The following is a 17,808-nucleotide window of genomic DNA, read 5'->3' on the forward strand; positions in this document are numbered from 1 at the left end:
TTTTATTCCTAGGCTCTCTGCATGGCAGTATCTTATTGAAAAATAAAAAAAACTCAGGGGATTTAGTAACATTTTTCTGAGTAGTTACTTAAAGAATTGAAACTTAATTTTGTTGGGTTGGTTGTTTGTACATGCAAGAGAGAATGGTAGCCATAGTGGAACTTCAGAGCTATTGTGGAGAATGACCAGGTGTGGAGAAGGAAAGTTACAATTCTGACAAGGTTATAAAAAGGGGAATAATCCATCAAAACCAGTTTGTAGAGGAAGCAGATAACTATCTGCTTGAGACAGCAAGAGCACAAATAAAGGTGATTAAGGAATACTAAAGAGATAGAAGTGGCCATGGGGGAAGAAGGGAAGAGAACTAAGAGCAGAAAATGAGCATTGAACAAAAGTGTAACTAGCCATAATTCTGAAGAGAGATAGAAGCTATGCAAGAGACTACTAAGAGTTGGGTGGAAAGATAACTTCGGAGAGAGGAATCTGTCTGAGAAATCTACAGACCTGATGAGTCAGTGTGCTTGCACACAGCTGTGTTCAGGGAGGTTGAAGTGGAAAGGATAAGTCAACAGATACAAACAGATAGGGAAAGTCTGCTTGAAACTCAGCAAGAGAACCAGCAAGCTGGAGAGACAAGGAGAAAGGGGTTAAGAAAGGAACAAAAGTTAGTGTCTGAACATTGCCAACTAAGCTCATAAACTACCAGTGCTGATATAGAAGTCTTTAATGCTAGCCATAAACCAATTTCCAAGGTTCTTGTTAAAAGCCATGCCATTTCTTTTTGTCCCAAGACTCATTAAATGTGTTTGCTTATTGACCTAAAATCAAAGTTTTAGGACTTTGACGTCAACTGTGGTTTGTATATGTGACTTTAAGAAGATCTGGACCTGTGCTCATCTCGTGCTCTATTTTCTTGCTAAACCATGCAAGTCGTTAATAACTACCATGTTAACTGTTCCAGAAAATCCATCTGAAGTTGCTGGATCACTGAATTATATATGGCTAAAGTTTTTGGTTAAATTAATCCTTTCCTCTCTTCTGTACTTCCTGACACAATCAACTGGCTTTTGGGACACACAAAGGGACTTTAATAAATACATTCTTATATAGGGTGGGAGGCTGTATTTCTTCAAGTATTTATAAAACAGACATCCTCCTTTGTGAATGCACAAAACCTAAGACTTAGTTTCAATCTGAAACAGAATAAAACCCTAAAAGTCCATCAAAATGCCAGGCCAAGTTGTTCCTAGCAAAACACCCCTGCTGATCTTGGTTACAGTTGATATGCCACCAGAGGGAGCAGACAGCTTATGGACAGCAGCGCAGCTGTATTTTGGGAAACCGAGTTAGGAATTTTGTGGCAAGCCCAGGATCACTTTTATTCTTAAAGAAGAGTTACCTTTGCCTTTATAGGTTAGCTCACTATCGTTTTCAAACAGAAAGTTTTAGGTTTTTTTATGGCTCTAGTCATCGCCAGTCATTCTGTCTCCAGTTACTTTTGTCTGCTCCTTTCCTTCCTCTCACCAAGCATCTTGCACTCACGCCACAGGCATGCAAATGCTTTTGGCACAGTGACAGAGAAGAGGGAGCCTCCCAGGGAATATGTGGCTGGTGGAATGGAAACCCATCCGGCTGCTGGCAAACTCATTTCAGTGGATTCTCTTTCATCCCTACTCTTTCACTTGTGTTGGAAGCCAAGCCACCGTGTGACTGTGCTCCCAGGGTGTGGGAGCATGAGAACCAGTGCTGACAGAAGAGGGAGGTCCAGTGTCTAGTTTGGAAGCGTTTTTTTCAAATTATTAATTTCAGTTGGAAAAATTAATTCTGGTTTTAAATAGTGATTTTATCTTGGCTAACTATCTGGCATATGGAAAACTTAATTTTATTGCCCCCAAATTAAGAATAGAGGCTTGATTGTATATATTGCTTTTCTGAATAAAAGTAATCTACTTATCTAACTTTTCCCATATGACCTTCATACTGCAGATTTTTCTCTGAGATCAAACAGCCCTGTATTCTGACAACAAGAACGTATTAGGCCTGTCCTGTCCTTTCAAAATAACTGAATTTGATATAAAGGAACACTAAACACTGTTTAAAGGTGATTAAAAACCAGTCCAGGGATATGTCTGAGCCCTTAAAAAGATTAACACTTCAAGAATAATGATGAAAATTATGACTGTAATAGGAGCTGATTTTGAGAAACATCACTCACAGCTTTTTGATTTGTCGAAAGCGTGCTCGTTGCTAACAGTACAATGTGGATGTCACCGTGATTAACTAAACACAGAGTGAAGTTAACATACACACTTAAAGACAATAAAAAATTACAGGCCATATCCAGTATTGCATTACACAACTTCCCTGACATTTGCTGGAGTACTTCCAAGGTGTTCACACACAGTGAGGAAGGAAATAATCTTTACAAATAAATGTATATAAGCTATATCAGATTCTGACCCTTATGATTTCAGTTTTCTCTTATCTCTAGCTAGAACTTCTTGGTCCATCTGCTGTTTGATTGATTAATTCCCTATCTCACAAGTCCTTCACTGTTTTACAGGATATTAATGCCCACGCATGTGTAACTGGTAAACCCATCAGCCAGGGTGGGATCCATGGACGTATATCTGCAACTGGTCGTGGTGTCTTCCATGGAATTGAAAATTTCATCAATGAAGCATCATATATGAGTTTATTAGGAATGACTCCTGGATTTGGAGATAAAACATTTGCGGTTCAGGTAAATTTTTTCCTTTGACCACAGGGAAAAAGTAGTAAAGAGACTTTCAGTAGAGCTGCTTTTAAAAAGAGCTGTAGCCCTTAAAACCTGTTAGAGTTTTAAAACTTCCAAGTTCACCTTTATTCTCAAACTTCAGAAGCACTTTTCAGGCCACACAGGTGCCCTTTATTTTGGACTGTTTTTTAAAAACTGAACTTTCAATTGCACCCTACAGGCTCAAAGCCAAATCTCTAGTCTTTACGAACATAGGCTGCAAACACCAAAATTAAATACTATTACTGGAGTTCTTTAAGGCATTGCACACTTTTCAGTGAGCTGTGACACTGTTTCTGCCTATGCAAAATGCGTTGCAATGTTTTATAATAAGAAATTCAGGAAGAGAAGGAATTGATAGCTATGTTCTTGTTTCACTATGGAATAGGCAGTTGGAAAAATAGGAAACCAATACCTTATCCTAAATTTGTAGGTTGAATGCACATTTTTGGTGTTCATAAGACTTGAGGATTTAGGTAGCTCAATTTTGAAGGGGTTTGATAGTCAGTAATATGTATTATCATTCCTAAAATTTCAAAGAAATAACTTGTTCAGCTTTAAACAGTATGTTAAATGGAGGATTTGAGGCACTGATTTGCTTGGTTGTTAGAAACAGCAGAGTAATTGTAACCTCCAGGTTGTCCTCTAGTTAACCTGTGGGCTGGAACAAACATCCCTGCCCTGCATGGACCCTGCAGCACACTCATCTCCCTGCACTTTGGCATTTTCGTGCCTGGCAGAGGACTAACCAACAGGCACTTCAGCATAACTTAGGCTGAAAACATGGCTACAAGAATAGCTGAAAATTCTTGTAGGAAAACAGGCATAAAGCATTTCGAAGAGACCTAATGCATGACAGACTTTTGTATCAAAGTTTGCTTCTAATGTATAAATAAAAATCCTAAATATAATTAGAGCTACATTAGACAGGACTTTAGTTTTCAGCTTATTTTTTCAGCACAGAATTGTACTACAAACTTTTGACACTGATCATGTGACTTTTTGGTCTGCTATATGTGTTCTTCCAGAATGTCAGCATTCTGGAAGGAAAGGAGCATAATGGCCTGGAATTATGTTTTCTACACATGTAAGGATGTAAAGCATGATAATGAAATACGAGATTATCTAAATTTAAATTTAGAGAGTCTGTTTTGTACAGGGCCACTTCAGAATGTGTTAGAAATTACATAGCTTCCTACTAGTTTGCAAGTTCAGTGTGAAGAACTAATTATATTCTTTTGTTTAATACTTTCCACTGTGGGATGGTTTTACACTTGTAAGCCGTCTTTACCCAAATTAAATATTTCTTGTCCCACAAATATTAGTCAAACCTGTGAATAGCCATACAAAAACCTACTAATCCCTTTAAGACAATGCCAGTTATAAAATACACATAGTGCTCATATATTGATAAATATCATAGTTTTGACACTTTCATAGTAGCATTAATTCTTTCTGTATTTCCAGTATAAAAAACTTAGCACAGCTGTAGATTGCTGGCTACAATGCATAATTTCTGCAGTGGTATTCAGACAAGAATGGAATGTATGTAAATTTCTTCCATCATTCCTATACGTATCATCTAATGCCCAGATGTGCCGGTAGATTAAGGACTATTTAAAACTATTAAAAACTGTATAAACCTTAACAATAATAATCATCATTTTAGCTGAAAGGTTAACTACTTTCCCCTTTCCACCTTCAGGGATTTGGTAACGTGGGCTTGCATTCTATGAGATACTTGCATCGTTATGGAGCAAAATGCGTCGCTGTCGGAGAATTTAACGGTTCTATCTGGAATCCTGATGGGATTGACCCAAAGGAACTAGAAGATTTCAAATTGGTATGAAGCTTAACTAAGCAAAAAGTGTTTTATTTTTGTCAGCTTTGCAAGTACGTAGGATGACACTGTAGACTGGTGTTAATTTGATATTTAAATCATGCTGCAATTAGTCCTTACAAAATGGCTTAGAAATGTTGACTCTTCTGACCTTTCTCCTTATTTACACTTTGACCTGACTCTCAGAAGAATGCCTGCATGTGTGCAGGCTAATTACTTCAGTATTATTTTGCTTTTCTTATGCCTAAACTAGGAAAGATGTCTTAAGGAACCAGGGCAGGGAGGTTCCTGAAGGATTCCTGACTGAGAGTCACAAGCATGTGGTCATTTAAAGACCTATGCTTTTGCTGCTTCTTAACTATTGAGTGTTTCTGAAAGAATGAAAGCCTGTCTTGCAGTGTGACTTGAATGTGTAGTTTATAATGACAACTGGATGTGGTCTTCTTATTTCAGTTTCCAAGTGAAGCAGACTTGAGGGGACAGGCACTAAAGTGCAGTCTTCTACTTGAAGTTTCTAAGAGCCTTATTTGATGTTTCTTCTTTTAGATAGGGAGTATTCAAATGTTTTTATCACTCCCTTTCTCAGAAGAATGAAAAGCTTTGTCACTAAGCAAAAGCTATCATTGTAGTACTTTAAAATAGTACTTCTGAATCTTATGTGATGCAACTTAGCCTACGTGTAGCACTCTAGTGAGTCATTTCAGTTGTTTGAAAACTATTTTAAGGGCTGAGAGGGACCTTTTTTTTAACACTCCAGAGCCCAAATGATTATCAGTGTCTTTGGCCAGAGAGCAGTTATGCCTCGATCCCTGTCTTGGGAACTTTGACTGTTATTTGAGCTTTGTATCTTGCCTTTTATATCTAAGTAAAGATAAGAATTATGTTATATGCTGTCTTTCTAGTACTGTTGCCTTTTTTTTTTTTTTTTTTCTATTATGGAAGCCAGAGGAAGGGAAGGAGTTCATACAAGTACTCACACACTCAAAACACCCTGGTTTGTTTTCTTCGCACAGCAACACGGGACAATCATGGGCTTCCCTAAAGCAAAGCCACTCGAGGGCAGTATTCTGGAAACAGACTGTGACATTCTCATCCCTGCTGCCAGCGAGAAACAGTTGACTAAGGCCAACGCTCACAAGGTTAAAGCAAAAGTAAGTCAAAAGAGTTCAAATGTAAATGAAAAATAGGGAAGGTCTGTCTAAATACTATTATTTGATAATTAGCATGAACAAAACCAAATCTATACCTCTGAGCTGCTCTGCTGTGATTTCTTTCAGATTATTGCTGAAGGTGCCAATGGGCCTACGACTCCTGAAGCTGACAAAATCTTCTTGGAGCGGAATATTATGGTTATCCCTGTAAGGTTTTATTATGACCTTTGATTTCATTACAAAAATAACATTTTTGTGAACTGTAGGAAGACATTATTTATTGAAGGCTTTTATTAATAGCCATTCATTCTCTAAGAGTGTTTTTTTAATAACAGATGTCTAGGAAATGGGTGTCTATGTTGCTTAAGAAAGGCACTATTTATTAAAGATCTCACTGCAATATACTGGCCAGTTTGTTTGTAGACATTGTGTATCTGGGTGATACTGTAGATTGTACAGAGTAAATGTTGTCTCTAGTGATAATTTGAAGCAATAAGACCTAGCCAGGTATAATGACAATTTTTTCTTGAAGAAAGGGTGTCCTGATCAAGTGATATTGCTAGACAGAGTGGCTGATCTTCAGCCTTTACTCACTGAGATGGCCTAAGGATGCCCTAATTTTTTTGATTTAACACTTTTGCTAAAATAGAGGTAGTCAGTCAAGCACACCTGAACTTCATGTGTTCTTAAATCAAGTCTCTTTAAATCAGTAAAAGTAATGCCTGGATTGCAGAAGAGGATAAGTGTTGTCCTATAAGAGTAAGAACTGAATTGTCTTCTGTACTACAGTTTAAACTAGTGCTTTGTACATAATAGTTCTGCTTACTTTTGCATAATACCATAGAGCTGCCTTTGTCACATGGTCACAACTCAAAATATTTGCTATTTCTGTGCAGGATCTTTACCTGAACGCTGGTGGTGTAACAGTATCCTATTTTGAATGGCTGAAAAACTTGAACCACGTCAGTTATGGCCGTTTGACTTTCAAATATGAAAGGGATTCAAACTACCACTTGCTCAGTAAGTGCTCAGCTCCACTTCCACACCCTGTTTAATCAATAGATTGGACTAGCAAACACCAAATGTGGGACAAATAAATACAGAACTAACTAAAATTCACCACAGTTTCCCCACAAGTCTATAAGTACTTCATACTAAAGAATAGAGAAGGTTTTATGGGTTTACTGACTTGTGACTCTGATGGCCCAAGTTAAATGCATAGTTTTTCAGTTATCTTATTATTCTTTCCTCAGTTTTGTGAAAATACCGAAGTCAAGCTACTTATGTGAAATATTTATTACTTCTTAATAAACATCCTTCAGCTGTACACTTGGTGTTTAAGAAGTATTCAGTTTGAGTGGGTAACATTGTTCTGCACATACAACAGTAGAAGATTTCTGTAAAGGACAATGATATAATTGGTACAGGCACTGTAAAAATCTGCTTGTGGCCTACAGCTCCACTTATGGTCATTCTGTGCTGCCTGGTTTCTGGGAAAGAATACCAATTGCACAGAGAGAGGAAGCTTAATGGAGAAGTACTGGCGGATGTTGCTCCATTTTAAGCAATATTCTGTAGAAAATGTGAAAATCTTGAACCAGAGGACTTCACAAAACATACATGCATGATTTTAAATATAACCTTTTCTCATAAATCATACTTTTCAAGGCGTTTCTAAAGTAGTTGAGAGTTACAGAAATTCTCATTTAAATCCCTTCCTTAGCTTCCAGATTGTCTTATCTCAAATACTCTGTGATGTTGGTTTAGGAATTTCAGGAATTAAGATGAAATAAGTATCAATGAAAATACCAAAGCACTGCTCATGTCCTAAGGGGAAAAACCTAAAATTCCACATGGGCTTTTTTCTTAGCAATTACTGTATATTCCAAGTGCAATATGGGATAATTGATTGCTTTAATTAGTTTGTCTAATACTATCTATCAAGTTAGGAAAACTAATCCAGATTACTCTATCAGTTTGATAAGATTAGTAAAATCAGTAAATTGAGTTCATTGCCCTGCGACTGTACTATAGTAATACTGAATTCATTCACATATAAAAACAGAAAAAAATCAGTATCTTTCCCTTTTTTTAGAAAAACAAAATAAGATGACTTCCTTTACCCACAGCCCCTATAGCCTGCATTTCATGCCACTGAGTGCTGGAAGTCTTGGCCTTGCCACCTTTTAGGGAGCACATTCCTCTCCTTGTCTGTTACCTTGCATCTATTTTCCTTTCTAGTGTCTGTCCAGGAAAGCTTGGAAAGAAAATTCGGGAAACATGGGGGAACTATTCCAGTTGTGCCTACAGCAGAATTTCAGGATAGGATATCGGTAAGTAGCTGCTGCTGGTTTTTTTACTGTTAAGATAGGTTTATCCTGATATTATAACTGCAATCTAAATTTTACCATTGTAGCTACCACGGAGCATTTTTCCTCAGGTGAGGCATTAACATGTAGTTAGGCTGATGGTCAAATAAATAAGGCAAGCAAATGATCTGATCTGCTTAAGAATACTGGAAGTAAGCTATTTTTTCTTTTACTTGAGCCTGTGCAAAATGCCTCTAATATTGTAAAAAAGCTACAGTTTTAATACAGATGCATTTTGTATTTTGGAGATCTTGTTGGTATAATTTGCCTGGATTTCCAAAAACCTTTCAGCAAGATCCCACACCACAGACAGTTTGATATGTTTTTTTCTGTCACTCCAGATTAAGAGCTGGGTGAAAAGTTGTAGAATGTTCCTCTAAGACTGAATTAACAGGCAAAGAAATGTCAGGTAAAATTCATTGTTATCTAATGTGTAGCAATACATGGTGGGGAAATTTCCATATAAAATGATGGGTTGTAAGTTCATCCATTTGTATTCAAATGGAAGTTTTGGAGGTGATGACAAAATATAAGCTTAGAAATCCATAGCAATCAAAAAGCAAATCCAGCATTAGAAATTATTCTGAAGTGAAAATACAAGACTGATTTGTGATGCCACCATATAAATCCACTGTGTCTGCCTTCTAAATACTGTGTGCAGGTTGGGTCTCTGCATCCTCAAACATTATAGACGTGTGAAAAGTTCAGAGCAAGATCACAGGAATAACCAAAAGTATGGAAGCTTCTCATGCATGGAACAATGAGCTAACCTTGGTCTTACTGGCCTGAACTAGTCAGGGGGTGGAGACAGTCATCTATAGAACGAGTGGTGTGAAAATAGGCAGGTGAGGATATATAGTTCACCATATGGAATGGTTCAAACAAAATGTTCAAACAAAACCAGCACAGTGAGGCACAGAATGAAGAATAAGGGGATGGTTCCTAGCACAGTTCTGCCAAGAGATACATGGAAAGTGAAAGCATCAGTCAGCTTGTTTTCAAACACAAGTTCAGGAGGAGATAGAGCAAATGATGGGGTATAGAAGTCCAGCGAGTTGTGAAAAACATTAAACTATGCTTCCTTGGGAAGAAATCAGGGGAAATGCATGTGGACTTGGACTACTGTCAGGTGATAGAAATAGATTTTAGCCTGATCCAGTATGATCCTAGCATTTTCATACACATTAGATTTTATGGATAGCATTCCTGATGGTTCTGTGGCTTAAAGCAATTGCTGGATCTCAAACACAAGCTATAGAAACTGGCCTAGTACTTTCCACTTCCAGCTCAAATAGGTATTTGAGGGAAAGTGTATATTTTGTATATGTACCTGTCAAATCATTAGTAAATAACAGCAATCAGGACAATGCAACACTGAAGCTGATACTGAGTCATCCTAATTCAGGCAGTCTACAACTACTTACTGCTCTGTGTATTTAAATTTTAATGGGAACAAAGTTGTTTTTGGAGTTGCTCAGGGCTAATACAATGTGGAGAATACAAATTTGGGATTTATGCCCTTCCTAAAACCTGTCTTCAAAGCAATTGCAAGAAGCTTGTATAGGTTATTGACTCTTGGGAGCTTTTTTGTTTAATATTTACTGTGCATTCTGAAGGTTGAAACAGTAGTTACAACATCAATAAAAAAATGCATCATGCATCTAGAAGCTATAAAAGACTTCAGTGCTTACATTTGAGGTTTTAGAATTGAATTGGCCATAACTAGCTCTTCAAGTAACACAGTAAAGGTGATTTAGATTCTTCACCTATCTTTAGAAGGAGTGAGAAAGCTTCAGTAATTAAAGGAGTCCAACATGTCATTGTCCCTAATGCACCTTTGTGTTTTGTCATTGTCCCTAATCCCTTTATGTTTTGGATTAAACCCTGATTTTATTCCCTGTTGTTTCAGGGTGCATCTGAGAAAGACATTGTCCACTCTGGGTTGGCTTATACAATGGAGCGTTCTGCCCGGGTAAATATTGCATTACTGTAGAGACTCATATGAGAGAAAACTCACGTGACTTTGGGACAGTTTTTGAATAGGTTGCACAGAATTTCTCTGCAATTAAAGGAATAGATAGACAATACATGGTAATGGGAGTTACCACGAGTATGAAGTACTTCTACTCTGTGCCATTATGGCCACCATTAACTGGTTATAGTAAACATTAGAGATTAATACAGGAAATGAAGAAGTATTTTCTGGTAGAAACTATAGTAATTAAAAACTTTTCAGTTGTCTTCCTGTACCTGGCTAATCTGGAACACATACATAAGAGTGCTTTACTTTACCATTAGCAGTTTTAGATTAACCCCTCTATGCTGTGTTTTTAATTAATGGGACAAAACCTACAGCGAGAGACAAGATGTTTCAAGTATGTGAGGTACATATCAGTCTAAAACTTGAAGAGGGCTAATATAGTAACATGGGAAAGATTTTCTTCCCTTTCAGTTCTCAGTTATAAGGGGAATCAAGACATTTTATGATTGATCCACAAAGAATCAGAGCTCTGATACCAATCTAGCAGCTCCTTTTACTCCTAACTGAGATCCTGCAAGCAAAATTGTTCAGCTCCTAGGGAGAAACTCGCAGAAATAACATGTAACCTTTTCTGTTTCAGCAAATCATGCGTACTGCCATGACATACAACCTGGGTCTGGACCTGAGAACAGCTGCCTATGTCAATGCAATTGAGAAGGTCTTCAAAGTGTACAATGAGGCTGGTTTGACCTTTACATAAACAGGCCATGACCGCTCCTTGTTGTATCCCACCCCTCTCGCTGTTAATGTACCCTCTTCTTGAGAAAGCTTATCACAAGTTTACATGTAACCACAAAATTTTCTTTTCTTCTGACATTATAGTGGATTCTATTCTCAATTAGTTTCAGTTCCAAACTAGTCTTTTTTACAATAAAAATCCATGGATTAGGAAATTGTATACAAGTATGTATCTGAAGATAACAGTTCATCTGCACTTGTGGGGGCCATTCTGGGTATTTCGCCTACAAAACAAAATGGTACATTTTATATATGAAAGAGTGGTCTTGCCACCTGAGCCACTTCTCAGACTTCAGATCAGATACTGTACTTTATGAGCACTTAGCTCATTATTACTTCATGCACTTTTGTTTAATGACGTAATTTTGGCTTCAGCACTTTCAGTAAGGCCTTGTATGATCAATGCTGTGGCATTGTCAAAGGAAGAACGGGCCTCCAGCAGGGATTAACTTTGATAGGAGTCTACTTTTTGTTTGTAGTAAAGCTTCAGGCCTGATTCTCTTTAGGCAATATTTTTTCTTTAACTGTGCTGCTGTTACAGGACTGCCTTTTATCAGTTGTTCAAGCTAGTTTGACTGTCATCATGAAGTATGTAGCGCTGACAGACTAATATTTTTATAAGCTGAAACTATCAAGCAACTCTAGTTATGTTTTTAATCAAGTATCTGCATAATTATTCTGACTATAGGTCGTTTCCTTTTTTTAAAAAAAGGGATATTCTGAATTTGGTAAGCAATCATACTTAGGTTTTTTGGAATTCTTTTTCAGTCTTTCCTTTCAGAGGCTTTCTGAAAATTAGATATTGCCTCAATGAACAACTGAAGTGAAACTGAACCCAGAAATCATTGGCCAAACCACAGAGGAGTTAAGATGCTGCTGTAAACTTAATCCACTGTCTTAACACACATGGCCTTTTTTTTTTTTGGTCATAAGGAGGTCTTGAAAATTTTAAACATCTTGGATTACAACAAAATGGACCTCAACCAAATATTGTGGATCAAGCACAGTTTTTGAAGCATAAGGCTTTTGTCCCGTGGAGTCCCCTTGAAGTGCCAGATGTTATTTATGTAATGAATATGAATGTTTTTTTTAAAAAAACAACTAGTCCCTCCCAGAAACTCATGCTTTTTTCCTAACTACTTTGTAACTGCATGACATAACCTGGAGAGAGAGCAGTTATTAAAAAAAGTTGACCTTTCCAAACCTACTATGCTGGTGTATTACTGTTTTCTATTTCATGCAGTAGCTTTCTGTAGTTACAATCAATGTGAAAATCTTCACAGCACACTTGTCTATTACATGCCCACTGCTAAAATGCTGCCCCTAAGTTTTCTTAAGGGGCTCACTAATACTTCTCTTGAACTTGCCTATCAACAAGACTTTTAAAATTGGATATATTTGGTAAATCATTTCAGATCCTTTTACTGTGTCTTCTCAAATTTGTGTGAAGAACTATTTGGGTAGTTAGCATGGAGCAATAAACCTGCGTGTTGCATTTAATTAGTGGCTTGCTCCATCATATATACTAATGTCTAGTTTTATAAAAGTACTACAGATCACCTAAGTGCAGCATATATATATATACACACACATATACTGACATCATTTAAAAAATGAGGACCCTTTGAGCTTAAGTAATTCATTATTGTGATCGAGGTGTGGATCTCTAAATACAAGATCTATATCCTGGATCATATTTTTCAGTGCAGTTTTTGCATAAACATTTATTATATAGTAAAACAAAACAAGTATTTTAGCAATTCAGCTCTGACAAACTGTACCCAAAACTTGGAGGCTAAAAACCTCACAAATAAACAGTTGTATTATTAAAAAGAGAAATCATCTTAAAAGCAGTGTTGCATTACCTGACAGCAAATTTGTTAAAAGCAAAATGTGTACTGTTGTTCTCCCGCTCCTGCTTCATTTCCTCTACAGATAGTAAAGCACCACTAGTTTGGCTGTGCAGACTTGAAAAATGGGACCCTTTCAGTGCTGGAGCACACAGAAAGCTGGCATAGATAGCTAACTGGGCTATCTTCTACCTCCTACTAACTTGGAAGGGAAAAAAAAGCCAAAACCTGCACAATGCCTATATTCCCCAATTCAGTTGCATCTTCTGGTGTTGTATACACACACACACTAATGCTTCTTTTCCCAGGTGAAACAAAGCAGACCTCCCACCTAGCATGATTTTAGCAATCCCAAAGAGGAACCCTTAAGGTTGACTGGATCTCTCCTCAGCCAACTTGACGGCAGTGGTTCCTGACCTCTGGTTAACAGGTGTCAGAGACATGAATCTTAGCATAGCCAGGGGCTGGTATAAGGACAACTTAGGGTACTTTTGATCAAAGAGTGGAGATTCTCAAGGAGACAATGCTTGGAGTCTGATTTAAGATTACCACACATTTGGTGATTTGCCCTTTGCTTGAAGCTAAGCACAAGAATCAAATGCATTGATTCCAGACTTGCGATGGCCTGCTGTGAAGTGTTCTCATACATTAAGGCTACACTGGTTCTGAGCATTGTTGACCTCAATCCTAATGTGATCAGACAGTTAGGAAAAAGAGTCGCATGTTCCTTATCACATTTTGTAGCACAGACCTCTGCAGAACCAACAACAACAACAGAAAGAAGAAAGTGGTAAAATTTGCTACAGTTGCTATGAGTTAATATGGGGTAGAGGCTTAAAAGCAAAACAGCTCTAGCCTTTTGCCAGTCCCTAGCCACAGCTGAAAAAAAAGCAATCACTCTTCGGGATGTATATTATAAATTTTGGGTTTTTTTTTTTACTAAAACTGTAACTCCAGTTAGGTGTTAGACCCTTATTTATATGTACACCCACACACACAAGTCTTATCTGCCAGCTAACAAAATTGAATACAAGCAGTACCACTTACATGCTGCCTGTCATTCACCAAGAAACTTACCAGGTTGTTTGGCAGGGAGCCAGCCAGTACCTGAAGTTAGGTTTGAGCACAGATTTGAAACTGCTCTGAACAGAGAACAAAGTGCATTCTCACCACAGCAGGTGTTTGTAAGCTCTCATTCACACTTCATACAGCACAGGTAGGTAGTTTGTGTTACAGCATCACAGCAAGTACTTTGCTACAGTGAATTGCAGAAGGATGACAACTACAGTGTTCAGGGTTACATGCCACCTTGCAAACCACTAAAAGCAAAATATTTCTATTATGCAGAAGAGCAAGCAGAACAATCATTGTTCTATCCCAGGAAAGAACTCAGTTCTTTTCATTGATGGCAACTGTTGCCATCAGAAATCAGAGCAATGGAAATTCTTGCTGTGTTTCCAAGATGCCAGGTAAGTAACCTCTAAATAACTCCATTAGTAATTGACAGGTTCATAGTTTCAGATTCTAAGTTCATGTGCATACGGATTGTTTCTGTTAGTTGGGGGCTTTTTGAGTTGTTGATGAGTTGGGTTTGTTCATGTTATCTTTTAAACATACCTGCTCAGTTTTGATTCTTTCAGCTTCTGTATGATTACTGTCCAGTGTTTGACAGAATGTTGTGAATGCCTCCGGTGCCCCGCTGTGTGACCTGCATTGCTCATCCTTCCCTTGCCTTTTCCAGAGTTGTTGGACTTGTACCAATGACCAGACAGCACTAAGCACGTAGTGGAGCTGAGCACTCTGCTGCCAGCAAGGCAGCATTCTGCTGCTGGCATTAGTTTTGAGTATCAGAGTGCTGTTGTGCAGTGGTTACATATACCTTAAGCACACTTGGGTCTTCCTCAACACAGTAGCTAATTGTGATTTTACTGATAAGACCAGAAGCACAAACACAGTCATGGAAGCAGACGGGTGCTTACCTTGTCTGGAGGGGGCTGTTGGGTGCTCAGCTGGTGAGACTTGTACACACACAAGTGATTTAGGCTCAGAGACAGAATGGGAGAGACCAGCTCTCAAGTGCTTGACTTTACGTGGTGCCCACTCTGAGCCATCCCCTTAACCCCCACCCAAAAAAAAAAAAAAAAATGTTTGCATTAGTAGCATGGCACAACTCTATCTGCTCTGTGAAATAATCCAATCTTTCTAGACCAGTGATTTTAAATGTTTTTGTTTTGTTTTTTTTTAACATGTGTAACCAAAGGAATACACACAAGCCAGGCAGAGTATAAGTATTTTCTTTATTTAAGAGTACATGTAGTAGAAAGTTGTTTACAAAAATTTCAGTGGTGATACATTTTTATCTTCATTGTCCAAAGCTTTTTCCCCACGAAGTTGCTTGGTTTGCTACATTTTTTACAGCTTTTTCACCGGTTTCAGCAACTTTGTAGACTTCATCAAGTGCTTTTCAAAGAGAAAAACAAAGGTAACTGTAGCATCACTGCAATAGCTTTCCCTTTCCCACTAGGTGTGGGACAAAGAGCAAGGAAGGGTTGGGGGCTCTATCTGGGGTTTCACTGCCTTGATATTACTGAAATAAACACAAACATTCCTGTACCTTTCTGACCAGCATCCTTAGCCTGTTCTGCTGCTTGCTGCACAGTCTGGCTCACCGTGTCCACTGGAAGTAGGAGGAAAAAAGCATCAATTAAGCAGTCCTTACCCTTAATTCAGTAATCATATTTTAAAAGGGTTTCAGGGCTAGAGGATGAAGAATTACTCCATAAGGATGGGCACTCTGATCTAGTAGTGGTGCTATTAGAACTCTGTCCCTATCTCCCCACAGTATCCATGTGTCTAGGTATAGATGAAAATTATAGATGTCAATGTGTCTTACCTACAGGGTCAAGGAACAAACCCTAGTAGAGAATTGGGTGTGATGAAACCTTCCTTTAACTGAGCCTGGCTCAGATCTGCTGAGAACAGGCTGGGGCAGTTTGGTTGGTAAAGATTCTCTCACTAACTACATAAACCCTGATGCTCATTGTCTTAACTGCTGTAAGAGCAGCACCTCAAAGATGTAGTGAATAGTCTAACACTTTTTCTTGTAGCTAGGAAAAAAAAAATGTATTCTGTAAGAGACCAGACTAAAGGCATGGAAATATTCAATAGAAGAGACATACTCTGACATGAAGAGCAAGAGAAGGTACTGTCTTAAAGGCCTGCAGCCTAAAAAACAGTAGTAAACGTTTGGATGATCAGCCCCCAATAACTATGATGAGGAAAGTCTTGTTCTTGAGTCAGAAGTTTGGGGCAAATGGCCTTCAGTTGAACCTGTATTTGTTTTATTACCCCAGCTTCAAATACTACCTCTTAAACACCATAGACACACTCTGCACAACATATACTGAAGTGGGGGCTGACTGAGCAAGCCAGATTCCTCATGGACACGGGAGAATGGAGAAATACTGAGGTGAATGAGAACATTTAAGTGGACTGGGAGTGCCTAAAAACTTCAAAGGTCTCCAGGCTTGCATTGAATGGCTCTTCAACAGTGGTTGTTTTAAGCATCTCGTAAAAACCAGTGGCCTATTTCACCTTGAGCTTGTAAGACATTTTCTACTGCTCAAAAGACATGCTAATTATCATCACACATCAACTTTTGCTGCAGTTTCCTAACGTGGATGATGTTCATGGCTCATAAGGTGCAGCTAAAGGAAAATGCTTCCCATAGCAATCTTGGGTCACAGCAGAGTTCGTGACTCCTTTCAGGACCTACAGGATAGGAGCTAATTTTAGATACTTGCAAAGCCCAGTTGTGCCACTCTGCACTTGGCAATAGCTCATGGGACTGTTCCTTCAGGGCACACGCAGGGACAGCAGAAGTAGTTCAGAGACAAGGTAATTAACAGTTGCAGAACCACTGGTTGGACAGTCTTGTTTTAGCTGAAATCTGACATTAACCCCCCTGTATTTTCATTTAAATGGGGATTTAGAGGGTTCCTCTAGAATACTTCCAGGAGTTGGTGCAGTGCTGACAAATTCAGCATCACCTGCTGTGTATTTACTGCCTGTCATCAAGGTACGTGCAGATTGCACAGAAGTGGCCAAAGTCAGGTGAATGCCTGGGACCTCCCATTGTTGTTCCAGGATCCAACTCCAGCTGGAAGAGCCATCTGCAGCACAAGACTTGCTGGGAAGATGTGTGCAGGGTTCAGGCAAAGGGCTTCTGACTGAGTATGTCCGAAGAACTGGTTCAGCTTCAAGTAGTTGGGACAGAGGGGAAAGGACTGCAGCTACTCTTTAAAAACTTTGCTCTTGGAGTTTGTTGACTCCTAAACACTTAATTCCATCAGCTGATTGAGATTACTACTCAGATCCTTCAAGATGACAAATGTCATTCCTAAAACATCCTTCTTATCTTCCAACATAGAAAACAGTAGATGTTTCCCCGATGTTAAAGAAGTTAGGAATATCAAAAAAACCACAGAAACATGCATTTCTAGGGCTACTGTACTGCAAAAATCAGAAAGATATCTTCATTTGAAAAACTGATGGTTACTCTCCAATTGCCCACATTCTCGTGTTTTTCTTTCATGTTTCAGCATAAAAATATCTGAATTAAGTGTAAACATTTTCTGGAAAAGGGGGCAGTGGGTGCAAGATTCGCATCTCCCTAGCAAACTAAAACTAAGTATTGGTAAGTAAGACACAGGCTTCCCACTTGCTTCTTTGAGCTGCAAGTGGTATTTCCACTGCATTTGAAGTCACAGACAAAATAACTGGTTTCAAGAGTCTACCCCAAATGTCATGTAAAGAAACATGAAACAGTTTCCGCTGCTCATGTACTAAAGACAAACACTTCAGGAATCTCAGCAGTGCAGGTCTGTGTTAAAGCTCCACTAACGATGGCTTATTTAAGTGGCACATTTCACTTTGGGGCCGGTTCAGCAAACCTCTCTGCAGGAGTGAACTTGTCTTGGGTGCCCTGAACCCCTGCAACTGCACTTGTGCTTTGGTGGGGTGTGTGACTGCAACACAGACAGC

General features: G+C 38.5%; 1 protein-coding gene across 1 annotated transcript in view; it reads left to right on the forward strand.

Annotated features, from left to right (window-relative positions):
• GLUD1 (glutamate dehydrogenase 1) overlaps window positions 1-12,123 on the forward strand; it is a 29,366-nt gene extending 17,243 nt beyond the window's left edge. Inside the window, exons 6-13 of the mRNA XM_032695551.1 lie at window positions 2,564-2,743; window positions 4,482-4,619; window positions 5,630-5,767; window positions 5,894-5,974; window positions 6,664-6,787; window positions 8,009-8,100; window positions 10,046-10,108; window positions 10,758-12,123. Of these exons, the coding sequence (XP_032551442.1) occupies window positions 2,564-2,743; window positions 4,482-4,619; window positions 5,630-5,767; window positions 5,894-5,974; window positions 6,664-6,787; window positions 8,009-8,100; window positions 10,046-10,108; window positions 10,758-10,877 (936 nt within the window). The 3' untranslated portion in view covers window positions 10,878-12,123. The remainder of the gene's footprint in view (window positions 1-2,563; window positions 2,744-4,481; window positions 4,620-5,629; window positions 5,768-5,893; window positions 5,975-6,663; window positions 6,788-8,008; window positions 8,101-10,045; window positions 10,109-10,757) is intronic.
• Window positions 12,124-17,808: the final 5,685 nt, after the last annotated feature.

Source organism: Chiroxiphia lanceolata, chromosome 8, assembly GCF_009829145.1.
Source record: "Chiroxiphia lanceolata isolate bChiLan1 chromosome 8, bChiLan1.pri, whole genome shotgun sequence".
Taxonomy (NCBI): Eukaryota; Metazoa; Chordata; class Aves; order Passeriformes; family Pipridae; genus Chiroxiphia; species Chiroxiphia lanceolata.